The 16,034-nt window shown below is 58.8% G+C and overlaps 2 protein-coding genes and 1 long non-coding RNA gene across 4 annotated transcripts in view; 2 read left to right on the top strand and 1 right to left on the bottom strand.

Annotated features, from left to right (window-relative positions):
- Positions 1 to 71: 71 nt before the first annotated feature.
- Positions 72 to 8,619, top strand: LOC127479339 (zinc finger protein 649-like). 2 transcript variants are annotated; one of them, XM_051806167.1, is made up of 5 exons: positions 72 to 2,646; positions 5,193 to 5,772; positions 6,286 to 6,400; positions 7,297 to 7,398; positions 7,596 to 8,619. In XM_051806167.1, exons 2-5 carry the CDS (start codon positions 5,407 to 5,409, stop codon positions 8,051 to 8,053), a joined length of 1,041 nt encoding a protein of 346 aa, XP_051662127.1. In that variant the 5' UTR covers positions 72 to 2,646; positions 5,193 to 5,406; the 3' UTR covers positions 8,054 to 8,619. The 2 variants fall into 2 exon arrangements, with proteins under 2 accessions (XP_051662127.1, XP_051662128.1); XM_051806168.1 differs by lacking the exon at positions 7,297 to 7,398.
- Positions 8,620 to 10,623: 2,004 nt separating this feature from the next.
- LOC127479303 (uncharacterized) overlaps positions 10,624 to 16,034 on the top strand; it is a 35,945-nt gene continuing 30,534 nt past the window's right edge. The window contains exons 1-6 of the mRNA XM_051806050.1: positions 10,624 to 11,771; positions 11,864 to 11,990; positions 12,390 to 12,503; positions 13,097 to 13,207; positions 13,332 to 13,454; positions 13,575 to 14,286. Of these exons, the coding sequence (XP_051662010.1) occupies positions 11,247 to 11,771; positions 11,864 to 11,990; positions 12,390 to 12,503; positions 13,097 to 13,207; positions 13,332 to 13,454; positions 13,575 to 14,286 (1,712 nt within the window). The 5' untranslated portion in view covers positions 10,624 to 11,246. The remainder of the gene's footprint in view (positions 11,772 to 11,863; positions 11,991 to 12,389; positions 12,504 to 13,096; positions 13,208 to 13,331; positions 13,455 to 13,574; positions 14,287 to 16,034) is intronic.
- On the bottom strand, positions 15,397 to 15,785 carry LOC127479356 (uncharacterized). Its single transcript, XR_007907538.1, has 3 exons — positions 15,701 to 15,785; positions 15,569 to 15,610; positions 15,397 to 15,478 (listed from the first exon to the last, which is right to left on the bottom strand). It is a non-coding gene; the product is annotated as an uncharacterized LOC127479356 (long non-coding RNA).

Here is a 16,034-nt window from a genome sequence, read left to right as displayed (position 1 = left end):
TGCTGCAGAAACCTGGGAAACGAGGAGTTAACGTCCTGCTGTGTCCCAGACACCCTTAGCAAGTGGAATAGGACCTGCTGGAGAGGGCCACGTGGAGGTAGGGCAGTGTTGCTCCTCCAGCCTCTTCCTTTGGGTCTGGCACATCCCACTCCAAAGCAGAAGGGAGCTCCCAGGATGCCCACGGTTAAAAGGAATGACAGATGTCAGAGGGATCCAAAAAAACTTGCCAAGTTTTATTAGCAAATTCCATGCTCAGCATGGGAATTGGTATTTTTCCCCTTACCTTCTAATAGAGGAAAAGAAAAAAGGGAAGAGGGAGAGGGAGATCAGGGAGGAGAGGGAAGGAGATCACCAGTCCTGGCTCCAGCATCGATCTGCCTGACACCATGTCCAGGATCCTGGGGGTGCCCCCAAACCCTGTGTCATCCTTTTTTATAGCCAAGTTTTCCCCACCCTGGGGCTTGTTTTCCCACTTCTCATGGAAATGAGTGAGCCTGCACAGTCCATTTCCCTGGATCCTCCTGGAAATAGGTCTTGGAGGCTTTGAGGGTCTTGATCCCACCCAAACTGATCCACCTTTGGTTGACACTCTGTGCCTGCTCCTTGACCCCACTCCTGTGCCTGCACTGTTCCATGTTATCTCCAGGAGCCAGAATAAGGGTGTTTGTCCCAGAGAAGTGCTGCCCCACCTCTGTGTGTCCCCCTTTTCCAGGCACATCCCGTCCCTCCGTGCACGGAGTGTTCTCACCCCCCAGTCCTTGGCTGGCTTGGGGCTATCGGTGTTTGAGACACACACACTGGCCCCTTATCTCCTGGCCTTCCACAGAATCCAAGCTGATAAACTTAGGCCTGAAAAATGACCAGCTTGGGACTCTCACTTGCTGCAGCAGAGCGCAGGGTAAGAGAATTGTTGGAGAATTCAGACAGGAAAAACATGCAGTAGAGAGAAACGAGAGCTGAGAGAGGAAACAGAAGGGAGGAAAACATGATTTGTTACTGTCTGTGAAAACTGAGCGGCTGCAGAAATGGTCACAGGGAAAGGAGAAAAAAAAACCCCAAAGTTGGGGAAAAAAGGTAGAGATGATGCTGAAGAAATGTCAGAGAGGCCAAAAATATCAGAGGGTCCCCCTCTGCAGCCACACCCTGTTCCAGTTTGTCCCTCCTTAGCCGTGTTTGGGACACAGCAGCACATTAACTCCCTGGTGCCTGGGCTGCTGCACCCCAGTCACTGCCCAGCAGTTCTGGGACCTGCAGCTCCAAGTGGGGCCAAATCATCTGGAACTCCAGAAAGTCCCTTCCTGCCACAGCAGGAATTTGCTATTGTGCTACGTGGATGGTTCTTGAATCAGGGAGTGCAGGTGCTGCTGGAGTCAGTGCATTGTAGCCTCTGGAATTCTTTTAGGTTTAAGGTTGGCTGATTCCTGCTTCTGGCCCATAAATTAACCTGAGCAGTTTGGCACCCGGAGCGTTTGCTCCAGGGATTTTAACCCTTTGCCCTCCAGGTCCTACACCAGCATCCCGCTGTTAATACTGGATGTTGTGCTTCCATGTCTATTAGAAATTTTGTTAATTGTTGACGAGAACCAGCTGGAATCTGAATGCCCAAGCCATGGATAAGACTCCACTTGCTGGATTTCAGTCTCTCCTGGCTTGTGGCTGTTAAGGAAACTTCCCTGTCTCATCATCCAGGAGCCACTCTGGAAGTCATATTCCCACCACCTGAGCTGGGACAAACTCCAGGGACAAGATCCATGGATCCTGCTTGACTCCACACCCCTCTCACACAGTCCAAGCCGGTTTTCCATAGTGGAGTGGATCTGGGACACCTAGATCTTTAAAATAATTCCTTGAAATCACTTAATCATGATGCAACAACAGAGTAACAGCTGGAGCTGGTGCCTCCGGGGAGGGACCCCAAACAAAGGACCCCCCCCAGGCTTTTATCCTCTCACAGTCTAGGATGACAATCTGGGATGATCAGCTCCTGCTGTGTCCCAGAATGTCCCTCATTGTGCCCTTTGTTATGGAAAGGCCGGCAGTTCCCGGGCTCTTGATTGTTCTCGGCAGTGCCCGGGATGCTCTTGCAAATCAACCGCCAGGGTCGGATCGAATGGGATCGGTTTTTGTGTTCTCCAGCCCGAGCTCCGGGAGATTCAGGGAGAATCATCATCTTTCCCCGGTTTCCACCCCGTTCTTCAGGGAACACGGTTAGTTCTCTAATCTGCGCAGCTGTAGCAGCCTGGGCTCCAAGGAGTTAAGGCGCTGCCGAGTCCCAAACGCTGATAAGGAGCAGGGTAGAACAGGATGTGGCTGGAAGGGGGGCACGGGAGATAGGGCAGCGCTGTTCCCGAGGCCAACCTCCTCCTCCGGGCCCAGAGACACAGCAAACCCCGCACAAGGGCGGCGTAGGAGCCATCGGGGAGCTCGGCACAGGGGGATCAGGACCACCGAAGCCCCTCCGACCCTTTTCCAGAAGGGTCCGGGAGGAGGGATCGCTCACACTGCCTGATTTGCATGGGAAGTGGGGAAACCTGATCCTGGGGCGGGGAAAACTTACCCGTAAAAAGGTGCCCCCAGAGCGCCCAGGTGGCACCGCCGGGACCGTGGACACCTTGGACGCAGGGATCGACGGTGGAACCGGGACTGGTGATCTTCCCTGCCCTCTCCCTCTCCCCTCCTCTCTTTTACTCTTTTATTTCTCTTACTACTAAAAGATACGGGACTAACTCATCCCAATTTCTGCCCCTGTGTGTGATTTACTAATCAAACCTCGTGAGCTCTTTTGAGACCCTCTGGCGTTTGTCGTTGTTGCTTTTGGAACCCCGAATATCTATCTGCACACCCTGGGGGCTCCCCTCCTCTTCGGAGACGGATTTGACAGCTGCACCTTAAACATCCTCCTTCAGAGACTGGTTTTGCTCCTGTTCAGGGTCTCTTAGGGGATTGAGTCTTTTGCAAGCACACGATTTATTCCTTTTAATAATAAGAGTCTGGATTTGTCACCTTGGCGGTGAATAACAGAGGAGCAGCAGCGGCTGAGTCGGGGCAGAGCCCGTCTGGGGTCAGGACTTCTTCCCTTTTCCTTTAAGGAAACTTCCTTAAAGGGCCTTTTTTTACGTGCTTGTTTCTGCTTAAGTTTTACCAGGATGGGGTTTTTGTTGTTGTTGTTGGCTGGAAATTTCAGAGGGGTTTAATTAAAATTGTTAAATGCCACGAGTGGTTCCACGGCGGGAGGGGAAGGGAGGGGCGAGGCTGAAGCTGGAGGAGGAACTCTGAGGCGGCTGCCACTCCCCAGATCCCGGGTTTCAGGGTATCTTTGGGAAGAGGCGGGGGGGCTCTCACCCCGGGCCGGGATCCGGGACGGCGCATCCCCCGTCCCGCCGCCGGTGCTCGGGGAGGGGTCTCGGGGCTCCGGCCCCATCCCGTCCCCGACGATGCTGGGGATGGCGGGGCTGTGCCTCCGCCTCGGGAGCGGCCCCGGGGCTCGGGGAGGGGTCCCGATGCTTCGGGGTCCGCGCGGTCCCGCCGCGCCGTTGCCATGACAACGAGAGGACGCCGCTCCTAATCCCCGCCCCCCTTCCCTTCTGGTCCAATCAGCGCCCCCGCTGCCCCGCGCGCTGGCCAATGGGAATGCGCGCCTCTGCCCCTCCCCTCCTCCCAATGGCCGCGGGAGGGCGGAGCCAGAAGGGCGGTGGGCCAATAGCTTGGGGGAAAACGGAGAGGGCTGGCTCCCGATTGGCTATTGCCACCTGGCGCCGCCGCTGATTGGCTGCCGCGGCTTGGCGCGGCCGAGAAGGAGGAGGAAGAAGGTGGCGATGGCGGCGCGGGGCGAGCGGGGGTCCCGCGGCGCTCGGGGCCCTGTCCTGCCTCTCCCTCTAAAGCCCCGGGGGTGCGTGGGCACCTCCCGAAAGTTCCCGGCCCCGCGGCACCGGGAGGGGAGCGCCGGGACCCGCGTCCCCCCACAGCTGTGGGGCGGGGGCAGAGGCACGGGCACTGCCGGGGGTGCAGGGGGTGGAAGCGGGGCTGGATTGGAGTGGCTTGGGTTGGAAGGGACCTGAAAAAGCATCCAGCCTCACCCCCTGCCATGGGCAGGGACACCTTCCACTAGACCAGGTTGCTCCAAGCCCTGTCCAGCCTGGCCTTGGACACTTCCAGGGATCCAGGGGCAGCCACAGCTTCTCTGGGAAATCCATTCCAGCCCCTCCCCACCCTCACAGACAAGAATTCCTTCCCAATATCCCATCTATCCCTGCCCTCTGGCAGTGGGAAGCCATTCCCTGTTTCCTGTCTCTCCATGCCTTGTCCCCAGTCCCTCTCCAGCTCTCCTGGAGCCCCTTTAGGCCCTGCCAGGGGCTCTCAGCTCTCCCTGGAGCCTTCTCTTCTCCAGGTGAACCCCCCCAGCTCTCCCAGCCTGGCTCCAGAGCAGAGGGGCCACATCCCTCTCCTCATCTCTGTGATCTTCTCTGGACTCTCTCCAACATGTCCATGCCCTTCCTGTGCTGGTGACCCGCTGACCTGGGCACCAAGGAGTTGATGTGCTGCTGTGTCCCAAACTCTGATGGAAGCACATGGGGACAGGATGTGGCTGGAGAAAGGGGGCACATGGAGATGGGGAGCACCTTCCTGGGGCCACTTCCCTGCTCTGGTTCATGGAGATAAACACCAAGTCAGTGTCAGTGCAGGACCAAAGGTCGATCCAGTTGTGGATCTCTCTCTTTCCACTTTTCTTTTACTCTTTTATTTCTCTCACTACCAGAAAATAAGGGCAAAAACACCAATTCCCATGCTGAGTGCATAAGTTAATGGGCAAACTCTGTGAGCTTCTTTTGGACCCTCTGATCCTTGTTCCTTTCTGATCTACAAACCTTGGGATCTCCCCTCTTCTTCAGAGCAGGATCCAACAAGATCCCTGGATGGTTTTCTCCCTGTTTCAATGCTCCTGTTCAAACATCTCTTCATCTCTGACACGATGGGGGAGCCATTGGCACACTCCAAACCTTCATTTTTTGGGGAATTGCTTGTCTGTCAGCCCTTTGCTGAGTTGTGGACAATCTTTGGAGCATGGGAGGATCCCCCCTGGATACACAAATTAAGGAAGCACATGTCTGTGTGCACATCAGGGGGGTTATTTAAACGTAAATCTGCATATTTCTGGGGCATTAAGCTGATTTTGAAGTGTTTTTACCTTTCAGATTGTCGAGTTGGAGCAGCTGGGACAGCCTTGGCTCCTCTCAGTGGGGAGCTCCGTGTCCCTGGAAATTCAGTGCCTGGGTCACCTCAGCTCTTCCCCTGTGCCAAACCCGTGGTTTTCTCAGACGAATTTAGGCCTGTTTGACCCCGAAGTTGATCAGGAACTCCCCAGCCCCTCCTCCTGGTGTGGCTTTCTCGGGCTCTGCTCCGGCGGCGATGGTTTATTGCGCGGCCCTGAACTGCCGCAACGCCACGAGCGGCGCCCGCAAGAACAGCTCCGTGACTTTCCATGGATTCCCCCTGCAAAACGAGGCTCTCCTGCGGCAGTGGATCCGGAACATGGGCAGGGACATGGGGACCCCCTCCAAGTACGAGCGCCTGTGCTCGGATCACTTCGAGGAGGGCTCCTTCCAGGGGGACCCCTTGAAAATCCGCCGGAGGCGGCGGCTGCTGAAGGAGGCTGTTCCCAACAAGTTCATCCTGGGGCAGGATGGGAAGTGGCTCGTGGGGACACCCCAGGGCTTCTGTGATGGGATGAGGAATAAAACTCGGAAGCGAATCCGGAATCCCGAGCACCAGAGGGTGAGTGGGGTTGATACTGGGAATAAATGAAATTAAAGGAAGGGTTTGGGTGTAAAGCCTTGGAAGCAGCCTGGAGAAATATCCCTTAGAGGGCTTAATTAATAATAATATTATTATTCCCTAATAATAAGGTTTTATTATTAGGGAGGAGCTTTTCCAGCTGGTGTGGAACTGCCTCTGGGCTTATTTGAAACACTGAATTATTAAGGAAGAGCCACATTCCCTGAGGGAGCTGGGTGTGGATGCTGACCCTGGATATTTTTGACCCAGTTGTTTGAAAAAATCATTGTTTTGGTTGAGTGACATCGTTTTTAAGGCATTTCACTCATTCTGAAATAACAGTAGAGGGTTCTTAATGTAAAATCTTTCATTACTGAGCTGGTTACACACACACACAGACACTGCTGGGAGCAGTTGGGTGGTGACCACCTGTTAAAAACCATTGGAAAAAGAGGGTTTTTAGGGATTTACGACTCCCCAACAGCACTGACCGCCGAACATTTTGATTTTTAGGTCCCTGGGAAGTGTCCCAATGATGCTAAGAGGCCAACTTTGGAGGATTGGCAGAATGAATTTTGCAAGACAATCCTAAAGGAGAATTACGGATCTTTAACCATGTTCAGGAAAGGTCAGTTTTCCCTCTCCAAAGGGTGACATGTGCTGGGTCAGGCCTGGCTCTTGTCACTCCTCAAATCCCTGGATTTTTAGAGAATTAATCTTTAGGTACTTGGGAATCTTTGTGAGATCCACACACAGTCTTCCTTTTAAAGGCTGAAGCATGGGCAGAGGGTTTAGGATCCCTGGGAATGCACATGCCAGCAAAAACAAGGACAGAGGAGTGGAAGAGGTTTAGATGCAGGAGCTGCAGTGACTCAGGAATCATGAATCCTGAAGACTCATTATTTATACTGAAGCTGTGTTTTCCTCATCCCCAAACCCTGATGTATGTTTGGGTTTGGGATTCACTGAAGGGAATTTAACTGTTTTGATGCAGAAATAGTTAAATAACAAGAGTGATGCCCAGAAAATAAAGAAATCTTGTCGATTTTAAGTGCCCAACTGTGTGTTTGAAATCACTGATATTTTAAATTCAAAGCCGTGAGCCCTCCCTGGCTCCTCAGCATCCAGGTAATTCCATGGATTCATAGAGGAACCTGCTGAAATCAGGAGCTAAAAGTGCTTTCCCTTGTTCCCAAAAAGACAGGACTGAACCACCAAATCCAACTCCAGGTGGCTGAATTTGGGGTTAAGGCTCAAATCCGAGACCTGCCACTTTCCAGCAGTTAATTTTCAACCTTTGGGGTGTAATTTCTGGAATATTTTGTAAAAATTGAAAGACAAATCCTGCTCACCTTCATCCCACCACCTTTTTAGACACCGGAGCAGCTGCATTGGCTGTTCCCTCCTGGTTGAATTTTCCCAGGAATAACAGAGATGCTCTTTAGACAGTGAGTTATGCAGGAAAACAGCCAGAGGAAAATAATAATAACCATAATTTCCACGTTCCTTCTGTTGCTTGTTCAGATTATCCTGTTCCCAAAAGCAAGATCCCGGTGGGAGAAGCGGTGCAGGTCAAGGCTCAGCAGGGTTTGGAGGGAAGGAAGATTCCTGCCAGCCTTAGCACAGGTGTGAGGCTCGTTGGGAATTAACTGGCAACACCTGGAACCTGGTAGGATTGGAGGGGGGGAATTCCAGCCCACCCCTGCTTTTTTTTACCCGAAACTTGGGGGGTTTTCGTACAGATGCAAAAATTGGGAATTGTTGTCCTTTGGAGGTTTGTGGATAACGGGATAAAGGGAACGTTGGGAATGTTCTTGTTCCAGGCCGTGGTGGTGCCATGATCAGATCTCAGCAGCAGAGTGCAGAAAACACCCAAGTTCAGGGATCATCCTCAGGAGGATCCCAAAACCAGCGCTGGAACCTTTCGGACAAGGGGGAAACATCAGAGAGCCACCAGAGTCCAACAAACCAGGCAGAGCCCCCGGGAAACAGGAGAGGCAGCAGCTTCCCTGCAGGAGGGCAACTTGGCGAGTTCAAACAGTTCCTTTTTCCGCAGCAGAGCCGCCCCAAGGCGTCCGAGGTGCCCTGGTTCATCTGCACCGAGTGCGGGAAGAGCTTTGCCCGGCACACGTACCTGCTCCGGCACCGCAGGATCCACGCGGGGCTCCGGCCTCACACCTGCCTGGAGTGTGGCAAGAGCTTCCTGGAAAAACCCAAGCTCACCAGCCACTGGAGAACACATTTTCACATAATCTACGTGCCAAATGATTCCCTAGGATAGGTTTTCCCGTTCGGTTGTTGAAAATCCCCCCCCTCAGTCCAGGGGTGGTGGTTTGTGGTCCTGTGTGGGTTACAGGGAAGCTTTGGGATAAGGCACTTTGCCTAAATTTAATCAAATTCGAGTTCAAAAGGCTTCTGCTTGGTGCCAGTCTAATAATCATTGATTAGGACCCGATTTTAATTAGTGGCTGGGTAATTCCTATCCTGTTCTATCCATCCCTTCCTGGGAGCAGGAGTTGGGATAGAGCAGCGTTGGCTGTACCCAAAGTGGCATCAAAAAAACCTGGTGCACCAAACAGCACGTGCTGGAGGGCACCCAAAGTAAGAGAGAAACGCTGGGAGTTTACAGGGATGAAAAACCAGGACCTGGGAATGGGATTGTCCCCCAGTAAATTGATGTTTGAAGTAACCAATTCTGGGCATTATTTCCCCGTTTTTGCTGCTCTGCCATTGCCTGTGACTGCTGAAGTAACTCTGGTTTTGGGTTCTATTTTTATATTGACCCCATGTGTTTCCTGTGGGATGGTTCCTGAAATTATGGAAAAAAATCCATGGATATGTTCTTAATGTGTGTGTGACGTGTTGGTGATATTCCTTTGAAAAGTGGAAAAAGCAGCGGGGAGAGGGTGAGCAGAGAGAAGGGGGTCCTATCACGTGTTTTCTCCCCATGGGCTGGTGGTTTTCATCATTTTTGCTTATTCCAGTTGAGTGCCAAGAGGGAAAATGTGTTGCTTCCTGTTGGAGGGATGTGCTCAGTCGTGGGGTCCTCTTGGAGTGAAGTCCATGGGTTCAGCTGCTCCCAGAGGAGCAGCAAAGAGCTGGTGCTGTGGTGAAGTTCCCTAAGTTATGGAGGAGAACACTTGGGGGAATACACTTGGGGGAATACACTTGGCCCCAAAGGATGTTTAGGTTGGATATTGGGAAAATTTCTTCCTGGAAAGAGCTGTTCAGTCCTGGCACAGGCTGCCCAGGGTTGTGGTGGAGTCCCCATCCCTGGGGGGATTTAAGAAGTGTAGGTGTGTGGCATTTATGGACATGATTCTGTACCCTGGGCTCTGGGATCACCAAAGCTGAACAGCCCCAAGCAGCTGTGAGAGACTGGAATGTTCAAGGTTAAGGACTCAAACAAAAGCAGCAGGTTCTTTGCTGAGCCCAGGTTTTCTCCCAGACAAAGGGGAGGAGGAGATTTTTTGGATGTGTGGTGGTAAAACCTCTGATTCACATAAGGACAGCCCAGGGTGACCACCACAAACCCACCTTTGTCTAGAAACGAGCTGCTTTTGAGCCAGAGAAGGGGAAAGGCTGCATCCCAGCAGATCCTGGTGGGATGATGGTTTCTGTCCTGCCCATGTCCTCCCTCACACAGCTGGCTCAGCTGTGACACTCCCCTGCCAGGGGGGACATTCCCAGGCAGGGCTGAAGGTTTCTGTCCCTTCTGATGGGACACAACTGGCCCAACTATGTTGGTCACGTCTTAGAAGGGTCATAAACCATCCAAGACCCCCAAAGTGCCCCCAGAGTTATTTCTGGGGTGTTCCCACCTGAACCTCAATCTGTATTAACCCCATGCCAGTGCCACCGATGCTCCTGCCGACATTGGTGCCGATGCCTGTGCCCACGTCGATGCTGGTGCCAGTACCAGTACTGGTGGCTGTGGTGACACCAGTGCCAGAGCCACTGCCAGTGCCGGTGTGGGTGCCCATGCCAGTACTGCTGGCAGCGCTGGTGCTGTGGGTGATGGCGGTGGCAGTACCGGTGCCGGTGGCAGAGCCGATCCCGGTGGCAGAGCCGATCCCGGTGGCAGAGCTGGTCCCAGTGTGCGATGGCAGTACCAGTGCCGATCCTGGAGCTGATCCCGGAGCCTCTCCCGGTGGCAGAGCTGGTCCCGATCCCAGCGGTGAGCAGATCCTGGTGCTGGTCGGTGGTGGCGGTATCGGTGCCGGTGCCGATCCCGCTCCCGGTGCCGGCGGGCGGTGGCAGTGCCGATCCCGCTCCCGGTGCCGATCCCGGTCCCGGTGCCGGCGGGTGGTGGCAGTGCCGGTGCCGATCCCGGTCCCGGTGCCGGCGGGCGGTGGCAGTGCCGCTGCCGCTGCCGGTGGCGGAGCCGCTCCCGGTGCCGGTAGGCGGCACTGCTCCGCGCTCCGCGCTCCCGCCGCTCCCCGCCCGCTGCCGCCCAGCCCGGAGGAGGCGGATGCGATTCCCCGGCTGCCCGTGGCTGCTCGGCGGGGCGGCGGGGCCCGGCCCGTGCGCAGGCACCGACAGCGGCCCCGGCCCCGCGCCCGGCCCCGGCCCCGCGCCCGGCCCCGGCCCCGCTCCGCGCTCTCCCCGCCGCCGCCCGGCCCCGGCCCCGGCCCCGGCCCCAGCCCCAGCCCCGGCCGCGGCCGCCGGGCCCGGCCCAGCTCCGCGGGGCCATGGCCGAGTGGGCGCCCGCCCAGGTAAGCGCGGCCCGGGGCACCGGACACCGGCTGCGGGCACCGGCACCGGGCACCGGCCGCGGACGGAGCCGCCCCGCCCGCCCCGCTCCCGCCGCCCCCCGGCCCGGCCCGGCCGGGACCCCCCGGCACCCCCCGACCGGCGGGGCCCCCGCGACCCCCGGGGACACGGCCCGGGGTGGTCCCGGTGCCCCCGGGACGTGGCTGATCGCCCCTGACCCGGGATGATCGTGAGACCCCGGGATGCCCCGGGTGCCGCTGACCCGGGATCTCCACGTGCCCCCGGGATGCTCCGTACAGGCTCCAGCCCCGGGATGTCCCCAGGGACCCGACCCGCGATGGGCCCCGGTGCCCCCGGGGTGCCCTGGGCACCGCTGACCCGGGATGCCCGTGTGTTCCCAGCGTGTCCCCAGGCACCTCTGCCCCGGATGTCCCCGTGCCCCCGGGATGCCCCAGGGTGCCCCGGGATGCTCCGTGCAGGCTCCAGCCCCCGGGATACCCCGTGCACTTCTGTCCTGGCATGTCCCTGTGTGTCCCCAAGGTATCCCTGGGCACCCCTGGTCCACACCTGCCCCTGGCTGCTCCCTGCCCTCCCATCTCCATCCTCCTCCCCCAGTGGGGTTCCAGCCTGGCCAGGCCCAGGAATGGCTCCCACGGGATGGGGGTCTGGGATGACAAGGTGGGGAGTCACCTGACTGGTGTCCCACGGGGACAGTGACCCCATGGCTGCCCTGGTCTGCCATTCACCGTCCCCTGAGGCCAATGGGCATCACACATGACGCGGTTCTGGGGGTGCTGGTGGCTGAAAGCCCTACAACTGGGGGACGGGGGCTTCGCCGGAGTGACCACGGGCCTCCTCCCACTCGTGCCCTCCCCACGGCGCAGGTGCAGGAGTGGAACATGGAAGCCCCTCACCTGATGCCGCTGCAGCCGCCACTGCTGCCGGAGCGGGCGCACGTGCGGGAGGCGCAGCTGCACTCGGCAGAGGCCTCACTCTGGACCGTGGTGGCCACGGTGCAGGCCATGGAGAGGAAGATCGACCTCCTGGCCACCCGCCTGCTCAGCCTGGAGGGCCGATCCGGCACGGCCGAGAAGAAGCTCCTGGACTGCGAGAAGACGGCCATGGAGTTCGGGAACCAGCTGGAGAGCAAGTGGGCCGTGCTGGGCACCCTCATCCAGGAGTACGGCCTGCTCCAGAGGCGCCTGGAGAACGTGGAGAACCTCCTGAAGAACAGGAATTTCTGGGTGCTGCGGCTGCCCCCCGGCCCCCGGGGCGAGGTCCCCAAGGTAAGGGCTCCCGGGGGGCTGCAGGATGGGGGGGGACCCTCAGTTTCCCTGGGGAGGGGATGCCACTGAGCCGTGGGGACGTGTCCCCGCAGGTGCCGGTGACGTTTGTTGACATCGCCGTCTACTTCTCGGCGGAGGAGTGGAAGAATCTGGAGGAGTGGCAGAAGGAGCTGTACAACAACCTGGTGAAGGAGAACTACGAGGCTTTGCTCTCCCTGGGTAAACATTCCCTTTTGCCCCTTTCCTTGCAGGCTGCACCTTCCTGGAGGGTCCCCAACGTGGGCGGTGGCACTCGCTGTGTCCCCGTGACCACCCATTTTGGAGGGAATGCTCCACAACTCGTGCTGTGTGCGGGGGGACAGGGTGGCATGTCATGCCATGCCATGCCACAATGGGCAGCCCCTGCCACCCCAGGGGGCTGGAGGGGGTCCTTGTCCCCAAAAACCAGGGGCTTGACCCTCTAACATGGAGGTCCTGTGGGATTTAGGCGGGGTTTGTGCCAGGAGGGGTGCCGGGGCCTGGCAGCCCGGTGTGTCCCCTGCGTGTCCCCCTGTGTGTGGGTGACGGGGAGGGTGTGCCGGGCACAGCCCCGGTGCCATGAGTGCTGTGTCCCCACAGACGGTGCCCTCTCCAGGAGCGAGGCTCAGCCCCGCGGCGAGCGCGGGGAAGGGCCCTGTGTTCCCGAGCAGCGGGAGCTGGAGCAGCGGGAGCTGCCGCCGGACGCCTGCGCAGGTGAGGCGTGGCAGGAGGACCCTGTCCCCACTGTGCCCCACTTCCTATCCCCCCCCTGCCCACCCCAGGGATGTCTCTCCTCCTTCCCCAGTGGTCCTGTCCCCCCTGGGCTCAGTTTTCCAGCTGTGTCTGGGAATTACCATGAATGACCCCAGAATATCCCAATGACTGATGTACTGGGGGTCTTGGATATCCATCACTGGGAGATCCACGTGTCCCCCACTGACACCACGTTGTGTCAGAGCCTGTGTCACCCACAGTCACCCAACCCCATTGGCCCTGTCGTTGTCACCCATCCCCAGTGGTCTGTGCCACAGTCACCTGTTCCCAATGGGCTGAGCCAGAGTCATCTGTTCCCAGGGGTTGTGCCACAGTCACTTATCCCCAAGGACTGTCCCACAGTCACCCATCCCCAAGGACTGTCTCCCAGTCACCCATCCCCATAGCTCCCTCAGCATGTTGGATGCCCCAAAACTGCTGTGGGACAGGGAAGTCCTACTCAGCTGGAACCCAGGGGTCCCACACCCTTGGTGGCCGTGGGTCACACCGTGTGGCCACATCCTGGCCCTAGACAAGTCTCTCTTTGTGAACAGAGTCACTGATCTCCACCTCCGACATCCTGTCCCGGATCAAGCAGGAGGTGGCCTTTGTGGGGGAGCAGCAGTTCCCAGAGGAGCGGGGGATGCCCCCAGACCCCTGTGCAGGTGAGCCCAGGGCGGAGCCACCCTGGCACTGCTGCCTGTTGGAGCTGTTCCCTCCCCATCCTCCTGGAGCAGGACGTGGCCCGGCGTGGCTGAATCCCTGTTCCCATCCCGTCCCTCCCTGCAGGCGCGGACGCCCTGATCACTGCACACGACTTCTTGTCGTGGATCAAGCAGGAGGAGGAGCCCTGTGTCCGTGAGCCTTGGGAGCTGCCGGAGAGGGAGATGCTACCCCCGGGTCCTGGTCCTGGTGAGCGATCCCCACCACGGGGCTGGGATGGGGCTGGGGCAGGGAGGGACCGCCCACCAGGCTGGGCTGTGACTTGGGGCCATCCCTGGTAGGCACTGACCCGTTTTCCATCCCCTGCAGCCGGCGAGGGGCTGCTGGTGAAGACGGAGGAGCGGTGCCCCCACGCCGAGCCCCCCGAGGAGGTGGGTTTGCCGGGCGGCTCCGGGGAGCTGCTCTTCCCCGGCACGGGCTTCGGGACCCCCGAGGGACAGGCGGCGGTGCCGGCGGCCGTGGCTCTGCCGGCGCAGCACAGACTGGGCAAAGCTCCGGGCGCCGAGCCGGGCCCGGGCACCGAGAGCGGGGGGGTCCCCGCGGCGCCGCCGGGACCCGCCGAGGAGCGTCCGCACGGCTGCGCCGAGTGCGGGAAGAGCTTCAGCGGCAAGAAGAGCCTGCGGATCCACCAGCGCAGCCACGCGGCCGAGCGGCCCTACCCCTGCGCCGAGTGCGGCAAGAGCTTCAATTGCCACTCGGGGCTGGTGCGGCACCAGATGATCCACCGCGGGGAGCGGCCCTACAAGTGCTCCGAGTGCGGCAAGTGCTACAGCCGCAAGGAGCACCTGCAGAACCACCAGCGGCTGCACACCGGGGAGCGCCCCTTCGCCTGCGCCCAGTGCGGCAAGAGCTTCATCCGCAAGCAGAACCTGCTCAAGCACCAGCGCATCCACACCGGGGAGCGCCCGTACCAGTGCCCGGCCTGCGGCCGCAGCTTCCGCTACAAGGAGTCCCTCAAGGACCACCAGCGCGTCCACGGGGCCGAGGCGGGGCCGCCCCCGCTGCCCCCGCCCGGGATCATGCCCCCCGGGGACTAGGGGCGTCCCCCCACCGCGGACTGACACCCCCCGGGATGGGGACGGGCACCGGCCACGCAGCTTCCGACCAAATCGAGGTGCCCGGCCGGGGCGGGGGGCGCGCGGGGACCCCCAGGGGGGTCGCGTCCCCCCCGGTCCCCCGCCGTGGACGGACACTTCGGCCCCCAGCGCTCCCCCCACAGACAGTGTGTCGCCGCACGGGGTGGGGAGCAGCCCCCCCGCCGTGCCCCCCCCGCGCCACCCCCCGCCTGCCGCTCTGTCCCCCCGGCCCCCGCCGCTTATTTTTACTGCCCCCCGCCCCCCGTCCCGCTGTACAGTGCTTGGGGTGTAGTTTTGTATGGACGAAGCGATCCGGAATAAAGTCGTGCTGGGCTGCAGCGCCTTCACCCCAAACCCCGCGGGGTCCCCCGGGGTCTGCGGCCACTCCTGCCCCGCCCGGGGGGTCCTGCAGGATGGGGAAGGGGGAATATCGTGGTGGGACACGGGACATGTGGGAATGGTGGGGCTGGGGCTGTGGGGGCTGCTGGATGTCCCCGTGTGACTGGCTGAGGTGGGGCTGTGTGGAGACCCCCAGGGCGGGGAGATGCCTCACCCATGGGTGACAGGGAAGGGAAGGACAGGGAATGCTGCTCCAGGGAGTGTATGCACACGTGTGTGTCTGTGTGTGCTCACATGTGTGTCTGTGTGTGCAGTGTGTGTGTGTGCACACATCTCTGTGTGTGCTCGCATGTGTGTCTATGCTCACACGTGTCTGTGTGTGCTGACACCTGTGTTATCTGTGTGTGCTCACACCTGTCTGTGTGTGCTGACACCTGTGTTATCTGTGTGTGCTCACACGTGTCTGTGTGTGCTCACACCTGTCTGTGTGTGCTCACACCTGTGTTATCTGTGTGTGCTCACACGTGTCTGTGTGTGCTGACACCTGTCTGTGTGTGCTCACACCTGTTTTATCTGTGTGTGCTCACACCTGTGTTATCTGTGTGTGCTGACACATGTGTCTGTGTGTGCTCACACCTGTGTTATCTGTGTGTGCTGACACATGTGTCTGTGTGTGCTCACACCTGTGTTATCTGTGTGTGCTCACACCTGTGTTATCTGTGTGTGCTGACACGTGTCTGTGTGTGCTGACACCTGTCTGTGTGTGCTCACACCTGTGTTATCTGTGTGTGCTGACACCTGTCTGTGTGTGCTCACACCTGTGTTATCTGTGTGTGCTCACACCTGTGTTATCTGTGTGTGCTGACACATGTGTCTGTGTGTGCTGACATGTGTCTGTGTGTGCTGACACGTGTCTGTGTGTGCTCACACCTGTGTTATCTGTGTGTGCTGACACGTGTCCATGTGTGCTCACACCTGTTTTATCTGTGTGTGCTCACACCTGTCTGTGTGTGCTCACACACATTCACACCCCAGCCCTGGTGTGTTGAGCTCCCTGGAGCCGAGCATGTCCCGAGTCTCCTGGTGCACCTGAACCCCCCCAACCCACAGCCCCCCGCTTCTCAAACCCTTTCCTGCATCTCCACTTCCCAACATTTCTCATTTTTCCTGCTTTTCCCGAGGCTCTTGGGCTGCCCCCAAGGTCTCCCCCTGGGGCAGGAGCCCAGCACCCACCTCCCTGCCCCCCTAAACCCCTCTGCAAATCACATGAATTGGCTGAACCCTGATTTCTGTCCTCCATCCCCGACCCATCCCCAGGTCCCTCCTGTCCCCTGTCACTGACCTGTCCCCAGGT

Source organism: Manacus candei, unplaced genomic scaffold (genome assembly GCF_025592945.1).
Source record: "Manacus candei isolate 608988 ecotype Guabito, Panama unplaced genomic scaffold, ASM2559294v1 h1tg000066l, whole genome shotgun sequence".
In the NCBI taxonomy this organism is placed as follows: Eukaryota; Metazoa; Chordata; class Aves; order Passeriformes; family Pipridae; genus Manacus; species Manacus candei.
This window is presented reverse-complemented; position numbering and strand designations above follow the sequence as displayed.

Excerpts from the sequence above, each read along its gene's own strand:
- LOC127479339 (XM_051806167.1), top strand. The coding sequence starts at position 5,407 with ATGGTTTATTGCGCGGCCCTGAACTGCCGCAACGCCACGAGCGGCGCC. Across the intron at positions 5,773-6,285 it reads GGAATCCCGAGCACCAGAGG|GTCCCTGGGAAGTGTCCCAA; the intron begins GTGAGTGGGGTT and ends TTTGATTTTTAG. Across the intron at positions 6,401-7,296 it reads TTTAACCATGTTCAGGAAAG|ATTATCCTGTTCCCAAAAGC; the intron begins GTCAGTTTTCCC and ends TTGCTTGTTCAG.